This window comes from Camponotus floridanus, unplaced genomic scaffold (genome assembly GCF_003227725.1).
Source record: "Camponotus floridanus strain SB8 unplaced genomic scaffold, Cflo_v7.5 scaffold192, whole genome shotgun sequence".
NCBI lineage: Eukaryota > Metazoa > Arthropoda > Insecta > Hymenoptera > Formicidae > Camponotus > Camponotus floridanus.
Genome location: NW_020229317.1, coordinates 71,299 through 87,142, shown reverse-complemented (window position 1 = coordinate 87,142; position 15,844 = coordinate 71,299). Strand labels below are relative to the sequence as shown.

Below are 15,844 nucleotides of genomic sequence, written 5' to 3'. Positions count from 1 at the left end.
AAAGGTAGGATCCGAACCCTGTTTTTTCCGATATATCGGGATTCCGCAAGCGATATCTTTCCATCGTCCGGTTACAACCTAACCTAACCTTGCGACCGGCAGGTTCGCCCGTCATCGCCACCGAGGAGGCACGACCAACAGGTTCGCCGAGGAACGCCAGCGAGGAGTCATCGTCACCGGTACTCCAAGAATCGCCGGTAAAAATGATTACCGAGGCGGTAACATACCGTACTGGAGCGAATGGAAAGCAGACGCCAGTCTACCGTTTGCGACGAGCAACGAGGAGGACAGCGGAACCGCAACCAGGACCGTCCTGGAGAGATTAGTCTCACCCAAGACATGTACAAAAACTGTATATACGCGTAGCTATTAAGGCGAGCGCGATTACCATTAAGCGTATACTAGGTTAAGGCATAGTTTAGCGCGTAGGAATAAGCGGTGCAAATGTAACATCGCGTTTCCGATAAATCACTCAGCGTGATTTAATTTTATTTGTTTTATTTTGTTTCCGTAGTCTCTAAATCCGTGGATCGCGACGAAAGAGCAAGGAAATAGTTATTTTAAGTTCGAGCCAAAAAAGTGCACGAAGTGCAATAAGTGCACGTGCAAAGTGCAACAGGCTTTGATTATTATTTAGAGTATCCGGATGCCGGGATGAACCGGAAGTCATTTCGGGGTAGTTCGGATCAATTCTATTTAGTTAGCACGCCGGAGGCAGAAAGTACATCGGGTGCATACATCGGGAGAGACTCTCGATAATTTATTTAGTTTAATTCGTCTCGTTTTAGCGTCGGACAAAGCTGGCCGCAGCGCGCGGACACAGCAGATTATTTTAATATAATTATTATTTAAGACTCGTATGAGTTAGAGTGCGAGCAATTATAATAAGATGCGCCGAAATCGGCCGGTCTTGCGTATAGACGTCCGATTATACCTGCGTATTGTAAATACTTAGTTGTTAAGTATAGAGTGCACAAAGTGTACTAAGTGCACATGGAAAGTGCACTTACTAAAATATTTTATTTTACATCCCCGATGATGGGATGTCGACCTAGGAGGGTCTGGGACGCGTTTCACGTGGTTTCCAAAATTTTGAATAATTTATTTTATTTTTTACGAAATTTTGATTTTCGTTTGGCGGGCTTCCAAATAGTGTATCTCGTCGAGATTTTCGCTTTTCGCGAAATTTTCAGTTTTAAATAATTTTTTATGAAAATTTTATTTTCATTCGGGGGGCGTCTAAGTGACAGATCTCGCTGAGATTTTCGCTTTTCGCGAATTTTGCTTTTAATTTAGAAAATTTTTTATGAAAATTTTATTTTCGCTCGGAGGGCGTCTAAGGGACATATCTCGCCGAGATTTTCGCTTTTCGGGAATTTTTCTTTTAATTTAGAAAATTTTTTATGAAAACTTTATTTTCGCTCGGGGGGCGTCTAAGAGACATATCTCGCCGAGATTTTCGCTTTTCGCGAATTTTTCTTTTATTTTAGAAAATTTTTTATGAAAATTTTATTTTCGCTCGGGGGGCATCTAAAGGACATATCTCGCCGAGATTTTCGCTTTTCGCGAGATTTTTCGAAAAATTGGAAAAATTTTTCGAAAAAAATATTTTTGTCTTAAAAGCGTTAAAAGGACGTATTTCGTCGAGATCTCGAGTTTCGCGACGATCGAAGTCGTTTTAACCGAAAAGTGCAGAAGGTGCACTAAGTGCACTTTCCAAAAAGTGCATATTTGCGTTCGGGGTGCCGTGAGACACGAAACCCCAAAGTTTCGCGTCGATTGCGCGAAAAATAATTTATACCTGTTAGTTGCACTTAGAGTGTAAGCGGCGCGCTACCTCAAGTGCATATAATTAATTAATTTGTTTTAGTTATTTTGGCTCATGAGAGCACCAGCCAGAGCCGATCTGCGTGATACGCATAGCGATTGAAATAATTTTATTTTATTTTAACCCTTTGAGTGCTATGGGCGCACATATGCGTCCAGCGAAAGCCATCAATGTAGACTATGGACGCAAATACGCGCTCAGCAGTTGTTATCAGTATAGACTATGGACGCAAATACACGCTCAGCAGATGTTATCAGTATGGACGATAGACGCAAATACGCGCCTGGCAAAAATGATCAGGGAACAATGCAACACTCGCAAAAAAAGAACGTCGTTGCTTAGTAACGATGAGAAGCAAACTTTTGTTTTAAACGCCACTTCAGTTGGTTTCTGATAGCTCATTTCTTCTGTTACGCCGTACAGTTATAATTGTTGCATTGGCATATTGTCGTATTCAACTTATAGTACACGTAATTTTCATTTTGATATTCGCCCCTGTTTCATACTTTAAAAATGAATGCCAGTTTTAAAGAAATTATTACAAAAAACGACAGCGATGACGAGCTGAATGAAACGGCAGATGATGACGATATACAAGTACCAAACGAAAATGTTCTACCGTCATCAGATTCGGAAGATACAGAAAATAGCCTAAATAATGGGATAGTTAGATGTAGAAGTAACAATAAACGGCAAAGAATACTTAGCACATCTACCGATGAGGATGATTTAGATTCAAATTCGAATTTAGAAAGATCCGACTTGAATGAAGTGCTTTCAACGTTATCATGGTCGAAAAACGATTTCAAGCCCACACTACATGCATTTAACGACAACAATTCTGGAGTAAAAGGAAATTTAACTCCAGAAGCTACGCCTTTGGATGCTTTTCAACTCTTCTTTTCGGAAGGGTTAATTTCACATATTACTGAGGAGACGAACAATTATTATAAATTTGTTATTGAAAATACTACATTTAAAACGTATTCTCGTATCAATACTTGGAAAGACACATCAATATGTGAGATGTACGGATTTTTAGCTATCACGATGTTAATGCCGCGGGTGAAGAAATTGACTCTAAAAGAGTATTGGTCGACCGATGACATGTTAAAAACTAATATTTTTCCAAGAACTATGGCGCGAGACAGATATATGATATTATTGCAAATGTTGCATTTTAATGATAACAATGTACAAAGTGATGATCCATTGATAAAAATACGACCTATAATTGATACTCTGAAGAACTCTTTCTCACAGTCATTTTATCCGTACAAAGATTTGTGCATTGACGAAAGCCTTATGTTGTTCAAAGGCCGGTGTTACTTTAAACAATTTATACCATCTAAAAGAAGTAGATTTGGTATAAAGTCATTTATCCTGTGCGACTGCACCACAAACTATATATTAGATTATATAGTATATACCGGAAAAAATACAGATATTGTACATAATTCTACAACCATTGGGAAATCGGCAGATATTGTTATGACTCTTTTACGTCCATACCTTGAAAAGGGCCATACATTGATAAATGATAATTGGTACACAAGCCCGCATTTGTATACTGTACTTCATAAACATAAAACTAATGCGTTTGGGACAGTACGTAAAAACAGAAAAGATATGCCCATATCGATGGAAAATTGACAAAAGGGCAATTTGACTACAGATGTACAAATACATTGGCATTGAAGTGGCGAGATAGAAAAGATGTATGGTTTTAGCTCACAAAATGATTGAATCTGGTCGAAGAAATTATCTTACAGGATCGCCTAAGTTGAAACCAGAATGTGTTGTAGATTATAACATGAAAATGGGCTCTGTGGACCGCGTTGACATGGTTTCTAAGTACAATAAATTCATGCAGAAAATGTCTAAAGTGGTATAAAAAGTATTTTTTCATTTAGTAGACATCTCAATATATAACTCGTATGTCCTGTATCAACGTGTGACTGGTAAGAAATTAAAATATAACGATTTTCATCTGTCACTAGTCAAACATGATTCAATTGGCAAAAATACCCTTCAAAAATAGAAAAACAAGCGGGGGTGGCTAAAGAAGCGTAGAAATCCTTACGCATTTCGTTTGATGTAGAAAATTTTTTAAAAATTTATGTCGGAGAAAAATTCGCAGAAGAAATTTTTCTTAATAGAAAATTATGAAAACTTTATTTGTCTTAAGAAATACTCGAGATTTTGTTTTGATTTGTTTTTTTTTAAAATTTTATGAAATTTATTTTCTGATTAAAAATATTAATTTTCTTTTGAATTTTCAAATTAATTTTTTGAAAAAATATTTTGTTTAAATTAAAAATTTTTTCAATTATTGGAATCGAATGTTTACAAAGTGGAATGACTAATGATTTAAATGATATTTATTGTGCATAACACGAACCAGTTCCTATGCGCGAAAAATATTATACTGATGCATTACAGCGTCAAGCGGCGCGTACTCGTGCATATAATATTAATTTGTTTTAGTTATTTTGGCTCATAGGCTCAGCCGAGCCGTCCGTACACGCATAGCTCGATATTATAGGTTAATTGCACCTCAGGTGCGGGATGTGCACACTGAAGGTGCAAACTTTTGTTAATTTTTATTTAGCATGTAAAACGCAGGGGAAGACACCTTGACGTTGTGCGGCGCGTAAAGCGTATTTTTGTTAATTTAATTAATTTTTTTATTATTAATTTTTTTTATTAATTACACTTGTGATGTGTAATTAATTTATTATATTTGATTTTGTAGGGAGAAGCGAGCCCTAATATTTTAAAAGCGCATAGCGGCGTTTTATATTATTTCGTATCTGCACCATGAAGTGTAGGAAGCGCGAATTGTAAGCGCTAATTATTTTAATTTAATTTATTTTAAATCGAAAGGAATTAGGCTCGTTATATATTCAATAACATGATAAGAAAACTAGCGTCTACGAGCCACAGAGGATGGTAAATGCCTGAAAAATTCTTTTTAATTGTACGCGAAATTTTAAACGAAAAACACGGCATATGCATATATTTTACTTGGTGCATTTAACCAAGATATAGATTCTCATTTTTGAGAAATTCTATACAACCCTCTTTACGTACAATTAAAAAGACTTTTTCAGGCATTTACCATCCTCTGTGGCTCGTAGACGCTAGTTTTCTTATCATGTTATTGAATACACAGGGTGTTCAAAAAGTCCCGGTACGGGGGAATAACTCGAAAAGTAAGAGTCGGACAAAGAAACTTTTCGGACAAAAGTTGTAGGGCTTACTCCGAGCTTTTATCTCGTGACCTTGAGTTTGACCTTGAGCTTGACCTTCAAGGTTATTTAAAGGTCAAGGTGTTTTTTTAAAATAGGAACCCCTATTTTTGATTGTATATTCTTATAGCTGACCTCGAGAGCTTTCCAAAACACTATAATAAAATATTTTTCCCTCAAGCATTTATCGAGTTATGAGGCTTCAAATCATTTCTTAATTTTACATAAACCGTAAAATATCTTGTAAAATATTCACTTTTCGATTATTTTACCTTAATACTTTTATGTACAAAATAATGAGAGGAATCAATTGGTCTAAAAAAAACACATAATTGTTCCGAAGAAAAAATATGTAATTTGCAATTAACAATTACATATTTTTTCTCAAAAACAACTGTATGCTTTCTTTACACCAATTGATTCCTCTCATTATTTTGTACATAAAAGTATTAAGGTAAAATAATCGAAAAGTGAATATTTTACAAGATATTTTACGGTTTATGTAAAATTAAGAAATGATTTGAAGCCTCATAACTCGATAAACGCTTGAGGAAAAAATATTTTATTATAGTGTTTTGGAAAGCTCTCGAGGTCAGCTATAAGAATATACAATCAAAAATAGAGGTTCCCATTAAAAAAAAACACTTTGACCTTCAAATAACCTTGAAGGTCAAGCTCAAGGTCAAACTCAGGGTCACGAGATAAAAGCTCGGAGTAAGCCCTACAACTTTTGTCGGAAAAGTTTCTTTGTCCGACCCTTACTTTTCGAGTTATTCCCCTGTATCGGGACTTTTTGAACACCCTGTATAACGAGCCTAATTCCTTTCGATTTAATTTAATTCACGCGCTAGCTGAAATGATCGCGTTTCATTGTCCATAGTTATAAACAAATAGACGAGGGTAGTATCGGTGTGGGGCTGAATAGCTCAGTGGTAAGATCAGTCGCCCGGCAAGCGAAAGACTCGGGTTCGATTCCCGATTCAGCGACTTCGCCCCGATATTTTTCTCGTCTACGTCTCTTCAGGGAGGTAAAGAGGGTTGTATAGAATTTCTCAAAAATGAGAATCTATATCTTGGTTAAATGCACCAAGTAAAATATATGCATATGCCGTGTTTTTCGTTTAAAATTTCGCGTACAATTAAAAAGAATTTTTCAAGCATTTACCATCCTCTGTGGCTCGTAGACGCTACTTTTCTTATCATGTTATTAATTTATTTTAATTATTATTTTGTTGGGCTAATATGCTATGAATGCGGGCGTAACATTTATTTTATAATATTAATTAAGTTAACCGCGAAAATACACCCGGTATGTACGGTGTATAGAGAGATAGGCGGAGCCTACGCGCGCGCCACTGGCGAGTGGTGGGGGCCTATAAAAGGCAGCGCCGGGAGGTCTCGAGACTCTTCCCGAACGGGCGGCCATAGAATTCAGTTCTCGTGGTTCCAAAGCTCTCGTATCGTCGAAACAATTAGTCGCGCATATTTAAGTATCGCGATAATTATAGTAAGCGTCATTATCGAGTGCGGACGCGTTAATCAGCGAATTGATTAATCGAAGCGCTAAAGTCGGACCAGTCCGTCGCGAACATCTTATGACGTAAAACCCGCAAACCGAGATCACGCTTACGAGCGTGTTTTAGGTAATTAATAATAATTATATTTTATTATTATTAATAAAAATTTATTTAATAAATTTATTTATTAAATATAAATCCAAAGTGTTTATTCGTTTTCGTGGAAACGCGAAACGAAGCCCTTGTGTTTTTCCTAGTCCTGTAAAAAGAGATCGATCCGTGATAAATTCTCGGAACAACGTCGTGCGTAATTGTGGTTGCGAAACATCGTTTCTCCTGGAAGCGCATAACTGCGACGAAGCGTCTTAGAGTCCTGAAAAAGAGAATAACGGGTTAATTGATCTTAACGTCCACGCGTGAAAACGTAATTAGTGACGTGAGTGGCATAAGGAATTCCGAGAGAAATTCCCGACTGAATTATCAGTCGAAAAAAGCGTGTGTGTTAAGTGCGACGCGCACGGAAAATTCCGTCGCGTGTAATGAGTGCGCACGTGTAAGGTGAACCCAGATCGGGTTACACAAAGCGATAGAGAGTTGCGTCAGCCAAGCAGCGCTGAACAAAGGCTCGTGCGTCGTGACACAACAACAAAGGATATACGTCGTGGGGATTAGCTGCGCATTCAGCAGGGGTTCTCATTTGGCGGATCCGAACATCAACGACTCTCAGCCGAAGGATTGCGAAGTCAACTCGAAGTTATCATCCTTGTCTACAGGTCAAATAGACTGGCGACCGTAATAAGGTAGGATCAAACCTGATAGATCGGATTGATTTCTCGAAACTCTTTCCCACGTCCGGTCACAATCTAACCTTTTTTTTTTTTGGGGGGTGAAATGCATTGACGCATACCCCCCCAAGGAGAGTAAGGGGGGGTTATGTGGGACTCCGGGAATTAAAACGTCCCGACTACCCACTAAAACTCCATAGTGACCACCTCGCACGCACTCGGGGGGGGCAACGAGATCGATCGTGCACGCGTCCGCGACCTCCCCTGGTCGTGCTACGATCCCCCCCCGTTTGTAGATGGGGGAGGGTCCCTCTGTGAGGGGCGGGGCAGGGTGCGTTGGCACCCCACCCCCCTACAGAAAAATTGACGGGGTCACCCTGTCCATCCTTCCGGGAAAGGGCTTGGTGTCGCGGGGGAGCTTCCGCGTTCTCCAGGCGCGAAAGACTTCCACGGCCTCTAGCCGAGGGACAATGTTGTTGCGTCCCCCGGCCCGCCACTGGAGGAGGTGGGATTAGGCTTTCCTGCTGGAGGTGCTACAGGCCTTGGCGGTCGTAAGCGCGCCGCCGTGCACCCCCCTCCTCCTGCGGATTGGGTCAGCATCGGGATCGTCTTCCCTGACCCTCTTCGCGGCCTCCTTCTGCGAAATGACGTTCTCGCATAAGGAGACCATGGCGTCCCAGGCATCTTCGTTCTCCACCGTCTTGGCGACGATGATGGGGAGCGACAGGTCATCGCCCACAATATTCCGCAGATCACGGCGCAGCTCATCCCATGCAGAGCAATGCTCTAGGGTATGCTGCGCCGTGTCTCGGACCTCCGCACAATGGTGACAACACGTCGTCGGCTCGCGCATTGCCTTCTCATGCAGGTACTCACCGAAACAACCATGCCCGGTGAGTACCTGCACCGTCCTGAACGGGAGTCCCTTAGGCCGCCGATCCATCCAGTCTTCTAGCACTGGGCGGATGGCTCCGACGGCTCTGAGGCCGGCACTGACATGTGCCAGCCTCTCCTTCCATTTTTCGATAACGAGCTGCCGAAACTGGGTCCTAGCCACTTCCTTCGCACGCGGTGTCAGGATTTCTCCTTCGCGGCGAAGGTTGGTACGCCACTCGTACATCGCGGCGTACGCCTCCGCCTGCAATTCCCATGGAATTGATCCTGACACCGCTAGCGCCGCCTCTGCGGGAGTGGTTTTATACCCCCGCGTGATCCTTATGGCCAGCCGTCTTTGCAGGCCTCGCACTACTGCGAGGCTTTTGCGGCTGGCCGATAACTGTTCGGACCACACGGGGGCTCCATATAGGATCATGGATCCTACCACCCCCATATATAGGCGGCGCACTCCGTCCCTCGGCCTCCCAAAGTTCGGCAGCAGGCTCCCGAAGGAGCCTTAACTGCTGCCTTGATGCGGGGGGCCATGCGAAGGAAGTGCTCCTCAAATACCCATTGGCAATCTAGGTGCAAACCCAGGTACTTGATGCTGGGCTGTACCTCGATACGGACTCCTTCGATGACTATGTGGAGCTGAGGTGGTGGCCTGTGCCAAGGCTGCTTGAAGTATACAGCCTCGGTCTTATTGAGGACCACCGTCAGCCCCATGGCGCGAATCCTGCCGACGACGTGTTGTACCCCTATTCCTGCGAGGCGGCACGTGTCTTCCCAATCATCCCCCCCGGGCCATGTCGAGCGTATCGTCAGCGTAACACACTAACTTTAGGCCCGGGAGGAGAGCGCCCCGAAGTACGCTGTTGTATCCGAGGTTCCACAAAATGGGGCCAAGAACCGACCCCTGTGGAAACCCACAGCGTACTTCCCTCCGCATCGGTACCCCGTACCGTGCCCGATATGTAACGGCCCTGTCGCGCAGGTAGGCCCGTATAACCTCCTGCATATAGGGCGACACTCGGTGATATTCGAGCGCTCGCCCTGTACACTCCCAGGGTAAGGAGTTGAAGGTGTTGGCAATGTCCAACGAGACGGCCAACGCCACTCCACCCCGGGAGACAGCCTCATCCGAGAAGGCCTTGACGCACTTGATGGCGTCAATCGTCGAACGGCCTTCTCGGAATCCGAACTGGCAGTCGGCCAAGTCCGGACCAGCTGTCGATAGGTGCCAATTGAGGCGGGCCGCGAGCACTCGCTTAAAGAGCTTGCCCGCCTCGTCCAACAAGCATATCGGGCAGTACGCGGAGGGTGATTCCGGGGGACGCCCTTCCTTCCGTAGGAGGACGAGTCCCGCCTCCTTCCATTGGGAGGGAAATTGCCCCGCTCTGAGGCAGGCCGTGAATAGCCCCCTCAGGCGGTCCCCGAGGACGCCAAGGGCCAAGACCCAGGCTCGGCCAGGGATACCGTCGGGCCCCGGGGCTGTGTTCTTTGCCCGAAGCCTATGGATTGCCCTGGCCAGTTCCTCTTCCGTTACCCCCAGATCGTCGGTTCACGGTACGTTGTGGACCAGTTGTCCCGAAGGCACGCCCGCCCCCGACGTGGGGGAAGAGGGCGGACACAACGTCCTCCAGGACCTGGGGGTGGAGACTCCGTAATTGGGGGCTCCCCTGACCGCAGCTTTTTCCTGACGATCAGATAGGGGCGCCCCCATGGATCCTCACTGAGAGTCTCCAGGAGCTCTGCCCAGGCCTTATCTTTGGCCCTTTTGAAGGCGCGCTGTAGCTGCTTCTTCGCCTCTCTGTACACAGCATACAGCGCGGCCGCTTCGGCCTCCGTGTGACGCCTGCGACGGCATCTGGTGTACTGGTGTCGCTTTCTTACGCAATCCGCGCGCAACTGCGCGATTTCTGGCGACCACCAGTACACCGCCTTCCTCTGCGGGAGGGCCCGGATCCGGGGCATGGCCACGTCACAGACTTGCGTCATGGCTTCCAGGCGGAACCAGGTGACCTCCCTCTCAATGTCGCAGGCGTCAGGCTCTGGTATATGCTCCGGAGCCTTTGCCGAAGCGGCAGCCATCAAGGCGTCCTCAGCTAGGCGTTTGAGTGCCCAGCGGGGTGGTGGGGGTGCGCCTCCACGTCCAGGGGGGGGGGGCTGGTGTTCCAGGGCCGGGTCGGAGACATTCCACCGTATATATCGGTGGTCCGATAACGTCTCCGACCCCTCCATGACCCTCCAGCCGCTGACCATGCGTGCGACCGGCGGGCTGCCGAATGTAACATCGACGATCGACCCGCCGTTGTGCCGCACGCAGGTGTGAGCTGAGCCTCTATTGAGAATTATGAGGCCTAGCTCATTCCCCCATTCCGCGAGGTCCAGGCCGCGGGCGTCGGTCACGGGGAACCTCATTCCGCCAACTTGGCATTGAGGTCCCCCGCTACTAGCACTGGACCGGGTAGTTGGCGACGTATAGCTGTCGCCACCCGGTCCAGGTATGCCCGGAATTCGGCCTGGTCGCGGTTAGGCGAAAAATACACCCCCACCACGGCATTTTCCCCCCATTTAGCGGCTACAAAGCCGCCTCCCCTGCTCAGCAGAGTCAGGGGGATGGCGTCTGCGCTGCTCTTCCCGATGATTGCAACCGAGCCGTCCGCGTCGCCTATCCAATTGGACTTAGCAGGGACGCGGTACGGCTCGGCCGCCACAGCCAGGTCTATGTTCCACTCTGCCAGGGTTTGGAGTAGAAGGTCCTGCGCCCTGGCGGAATGGTTCAAGTTCGCCTGTAGGAGGCGATGGTTGTCGGTCATCTTATTCGGTGTCCATCGCCTCCTCCTGGCTTACTGCCGGGCCTGGATTGGGCTCCGGGTTGGGGGGCCGCTCCTGAGTCGGCGGAGCGGTCCACTTATCCTGGGTTCCTACGCTGGTGGGGGGAAGGGCCTTCGCCCCCCCTGTTCCCCTTCTTCTTCTTGCCGTCCTTTTTCTTTTTCAGGCCTGAGGGAGGCGCATGCCTTCCCCCCGTACCTGTGGTCCGCCTTCTGACCCTCGCCCGCGCAGTACGCGCAATGGGGGTTGGCGGTACATCCGGCCGCGATGTGTCCTGCTTGGCCGCAGCGGTAACACAGACCGCCGGTCGACGCCGGCCTTACATTGGGCTCTTGTGTGACTCACCCCCAGACAAGTGTAGCACTGGAGGGGGCGGGCCACTAGGGCCTCGACGCGGGCTCTTATCCACCCAATGGACAGGGGGCCCGCATCGATCACTTTTTTGGCGGCTGCTACAGGACCGACCCTAGCCTCCCGCGGGGGAGGATTGATCTTACCGATCGAGATGTCCCCCGCGGAGCAGCCGCCTGCCACGGCAATTGCCTGCCGCACCTCTTCTGGGGTGATGGAATCATCCAACCCGGCAATTCGTAGCTCCGTGAGCTTTATCGAGCGGGTGATCCTCACCCCTTTGGGCTCTAGGAGCGGCCTAAGGGCCTCCACGAGCCTGTCGGCCTTAACGCCGCTCTACTCCCCGGGGACTTCGAAAAGTATGTCCCCTCCGGCGGCCTTCTTTGGTTTGAGGGAGGCGATGCCAAGCTCGGCAAGCTTTATGTTGGGGCGTACCCCGACAATCGCCTCCCTTAGGGCCACGGCCTTCTCTCCTCCCCCTTGGCGGGGCCGCATTAATAAGTACGGCCGCGTGTTTGGTGGGATTCGGATTCTCCTGGGCTTGGCGGGTTGGGCCTTAGGCGTGCCCTTCCCGCCGGTGCCCTTTGCTGGGGGATTTCCCCCTTTTCTGGCTCCGTTCTTGGGGGGTTGTCCCCCCTTTGAAGCAGGGGCTGGTGCGGGTGCCTTAGCAACCCCCTTTGGAGTGGAGCCTGGGGCGGGTGTCTTGGCACCTCTCTTTGCTTTTGCTGCCGGCTTGCCCGCGCGGCCGATCTTTGTCCATCCGGACGAGCTGTCGACCGCACTCGTGGGTTCGGCAGCCCTGGCGGGTTCTTTGGCCGGGGCTGAACCTAACCTTGCGACCGGCAGGTTCGCCGACCATCGCCGTTGAGAATTCGCCATCGCCGACGCTGAGGGAATCACCGGTGAGAATGGTCACAGAGGCCGTGACATACCAGACCAGCGCGGACGGCAAGAGAACGCCGGTATACCGACTTCGTCGTGCCGCACGGAAGACAGTCGAACCTCAACCAGGACCCTCATAAAGGGATTGAGATCATCGAACGGCTGTGAAAAAACTGTATATACACTTAGAATTAAGAATAGTGTGTATAGATAAGTCTAGGTTAGTTTAAGATTAATGTAGCCGATAAGTATTAGCGTAGGTTTAATTACCGCGCTCGGACGAGATCGATTACTACGACTCGTTTTAATTTATTTGATTTATGTTATTTTTTTTATTTGCTCTTCTATTAGCGTCACGAACACGCGGGAGACGAATTTTAGACATTTCTGTCATCCACGAGCAAAGATATGCACATAGTGCAAATAGTGCACCCGCTACGTGCAGAAGCTCGTCTTTAGATTCTCGTTAACCGATTATCTTATTTAATTTGATTTATGTTTGACGATCGGGACGCTACGAAAAATGTGTTCCGAGCTTATTTAATTTATTTTGAGTTAGCTGGTGCGCCGGATGCACAAAGTGTAGAAGGTGCACGTGTCGGGTGCAAATCCCGATCATTTATTTTACGTTTGAGAACATCAGGCGGTGTAGGAGGTCGAAGATAGACGCTCCGATTATTTTAATTTAACTCTGTGCGAGCGATGCACAAGTCGCATACAGTAAGATGCGAAAATTTATTTATGTTGCGCCGAGATTAGTTTTGATGCGTAAGCAACGGCTAATTATAAGGGCGGAATGTGATTTTAGCGATCACAGGAAAAAGTGCACGAGGTGTGTAAGATGCACCTGGAAAAGTGTACTTAAGTAAAATTTTTCGGAATTTTTTATTTTGTTTCGACAGGCATCTAGAGGGTGTATCTTGTCGAGATTTTCACTTTTTGCGAAATTCTCTTCGCGATTTAAAATTTTTTATCGAAATTTTTATTTTGTCTCGGCAGGCATCTAGAGGGTGTATCTTGTCGAGATTTTCACTTTTCGCGAAATTCTCTTCGCGATTTAAAAATTTTTTATCGAAATTTTTATTTTGCTCGGCAGGCATCTAGAGGGTATATATTGTCGAGATTTTCACTTTTCGCGAAATTCTCTTCGCAATTTAAAATTTTTTATCGAAAATTTTATTTTTGCTCGGCAGGCATCTAAAGGGTGTATCTTGTCGAGATTTTCACTTTTGGCGAAATTTTCTCCGCGTTTAAAAATTTTTTATCGAAAATTCTATTTTTGCTCGGCAGGCATCTAAATGACGTATCTTGTCGAGATTTCGCATTTCGCGAAGTTTGGAGTCGATTTAGACGAAAAGTGCAGAAAGTGCAGAAAGTGCACATAAAAAATGCACTTAACGAAAACCGTCTATTTCGAGTGGGAAAGCTTCCAGAAGCATACCCACAGAGTTTCGCGCGCGTAGCGCGAATTTTTAGTTACTTTTAATCAGCTGCACTTGGTGTGCACTTAGTGTACTTACTTAAGTACACTCATTAAAAATATTTAATTTTATTTCCTGAAGCTCGGGGAAAATAACTCTAGCTATATTACGCTAATTGCGTTAATTATAAGTGATTTTTGTTCGCTGCACCTTATTGCAAATATATTGTACTCGCGAGGTGCAAATAATTATTAATGCTTATTTTATATATTAGTCTCAGGGAAGTGTATCCCTGACGTTTCTGCGCGATTCGTGTAGTAATTAGTTAGATTTAGTTTATTGCACCTTTAGTGCAGGAGATGCATTAATCAGGTGCATATATATTAATTAAGTTTATTTAATTTATTCGGTTATCCAGGGCGAAGCGATCCCTGTTGTTCTGTTACGCGAGAAGCGTTGATTTTATTTTAATTTAGCGTTTTGCACTTTAAGGCAGAATGTGCGCGTCTTAAGTGCAAGAATTAATTTTATTTTGATTAATTATTTATGTTAGAACGCATATATACGCGAAACATGCGTGCGTTATATTAATTTTATTTTATTATTAATTTTAGAAGCGAAAGTACACTCGGTATAACGCAGCGTACTTGACTGTAGGCGGAGTCTATGGGCGGAGTCTCCCAGCGAAGTGGGGACAGTATATAAGCGAGAGCGCGCAGGGCTCGAGAGCACTTGCCGGTGAGCGAGCATTTGTCCGAGGACTTGAGCACTGCTGTCGCGCTTATATAGATATCGTCGCAATAATTAATTGTGCATATTTAATATTATTGTAATCGCGTTAATTGTCGCGTTCAGTAATTGTAGTGCGATTTATTTTGTGTTCCGTCGTGTCTTCAGATACGACGTTAAACCAGCCACTGAGATTACGTATCCGTGCGTATCTCAAGGTAAAAGTAATAATTATTTTATTATTAAAATAAATAATAATTTTAAAATAAATTTATTTTATTTTAAATATAAAACAAAAATGTTTAGTCATTCTCGTGAATGTGCGAAGTGATTTTCCATTGTGTTTCCCTGTCTCAACAAAGGCTCTTTCCTTATTAAATTCTCTGAATCGCGGTGTGCGTAGTTTTCGGCTGCAAGAAAGTTCGTTTCTTAGGAAGCGCGTGGCTAATCCGAAACATCGTAAAATTTCAAACAAAGGGAATAGAGGTCAGCGGGTCTTAGCATCGGTTCGCGTAAACGTGAATATCGCGCGAAGTGAGGCCCACGACCGTCAAAGACGTCGAAGAATTTGTGACTCCTTCTGGACGAGCTCGCGATCGAGCGAGAACGCCAGAAGAAGATCAAGAAAGATCGTCAGATCGCGTCCGCGAAGTCGAAGAATTCCACGAGCGAGAAACGCGAAAGTTCTGAGAAAAAATCGTGGAATAAAAATAATAGCGTTACCGCGACTAACAAGCCGAAGGCTAATAATCAGCGGGACGTTAAATCAAAGACGGATGAATCCGAATCCGTGTACAAGAAAGGCAGCGAAAAGAACGTTGATAAAAATAATTTAAATAAAAATCCGGACAAAAATGAAAAGCAGGAAGACGCCGTGAAAACGGGCAAATCCGCGTCGGGAAAAGCCTTTTCGATCCGGCAAAATAAATTAGCGGCTGTCAAAAAACAAGCGGAGGAGGTCGATTCGGGAAAAAGCGAGTCAGAGGAGGAGGATTGCCCGAAATTGGCGGCGTTGCCAAAGAGCGAAGCCAAAAAGGGTGACAGAAAAAGGAATCAGAATAAAGCGAAGCGAGACGCGGTGAACGCGTCGAAATTCGCGAAGACTACGACTAAATCCGCGAAAACCGGAAAAATTTTGAAAAGCATGGAGACGGTCGGACCAGTCGTCGAAAAAAAATCGGCTCGCGATACGCCGACGAAAAAGACAAAGACCGACGGAAAATCGACGAATTCGCGTAAGAAAATTCGCGCGGAAAACAAAGCCGATGGCGAAAAAATCGCGACGGCTAACCAGGTAAGACAGACGGCACGAGCCACGGCTCAAGCGACCGTCGCAAAGTTTAGCAAGTCCGAGACGCGCGGAAAAATC

The 15,844-nt window shown here is 45.7% G+C and overlaps 2 protein-coding genes across 2 annotated transcripts; both read right to left on the bottom strand.

Annotated features, from left to right (window-relative positions):
• Positions 1-10,674: 10,674 nt before the first annotated feature.
• On the bottom strand, positions 10,675-11,076 carry LOC105255745. Its single transcript, XM_011265211.2, has one exon. It carries the CDS (start codon positions 11,074-11,076, stop codon positions 10,675-10,677), a length of 402 nt encoding a protein of 133 aa, XP_011263513.1.
• Positions 11,077-11,779: 703 nt separating this feature from the next.
• LOC112637679 (translation initiation factor IF-2-like) lies at positions 11,780-12,322 on the bottom strand. Its single transcript, XM_025407887.1, has one exon. The coding sequence runs from the start codon at positions 12,320-12,322 to the stop codon at positions 11,780-11,782; it is 543 nt and encodes a 180-aa protein (XP_025263672.1).
• Positions 12,323-15,844: the final 3,522 nt, after the last annotated feature.

Coding starts and splice junctions, on each gene's coding strand:
- LOC105255745 (XM_011265211.2), bottom strand. CDS start 11,076: ATGACCGACAACCATCGCCTCCTACAGGCGAACTTGAACCATTCCGCC.
- LOC112637679 (XM_025407887.1), bottom strand. CDS start 12,322: ATGGCGAATTCTCAACGGCGATGGTCGGCGAACCTGCCGGTCGCAAGG.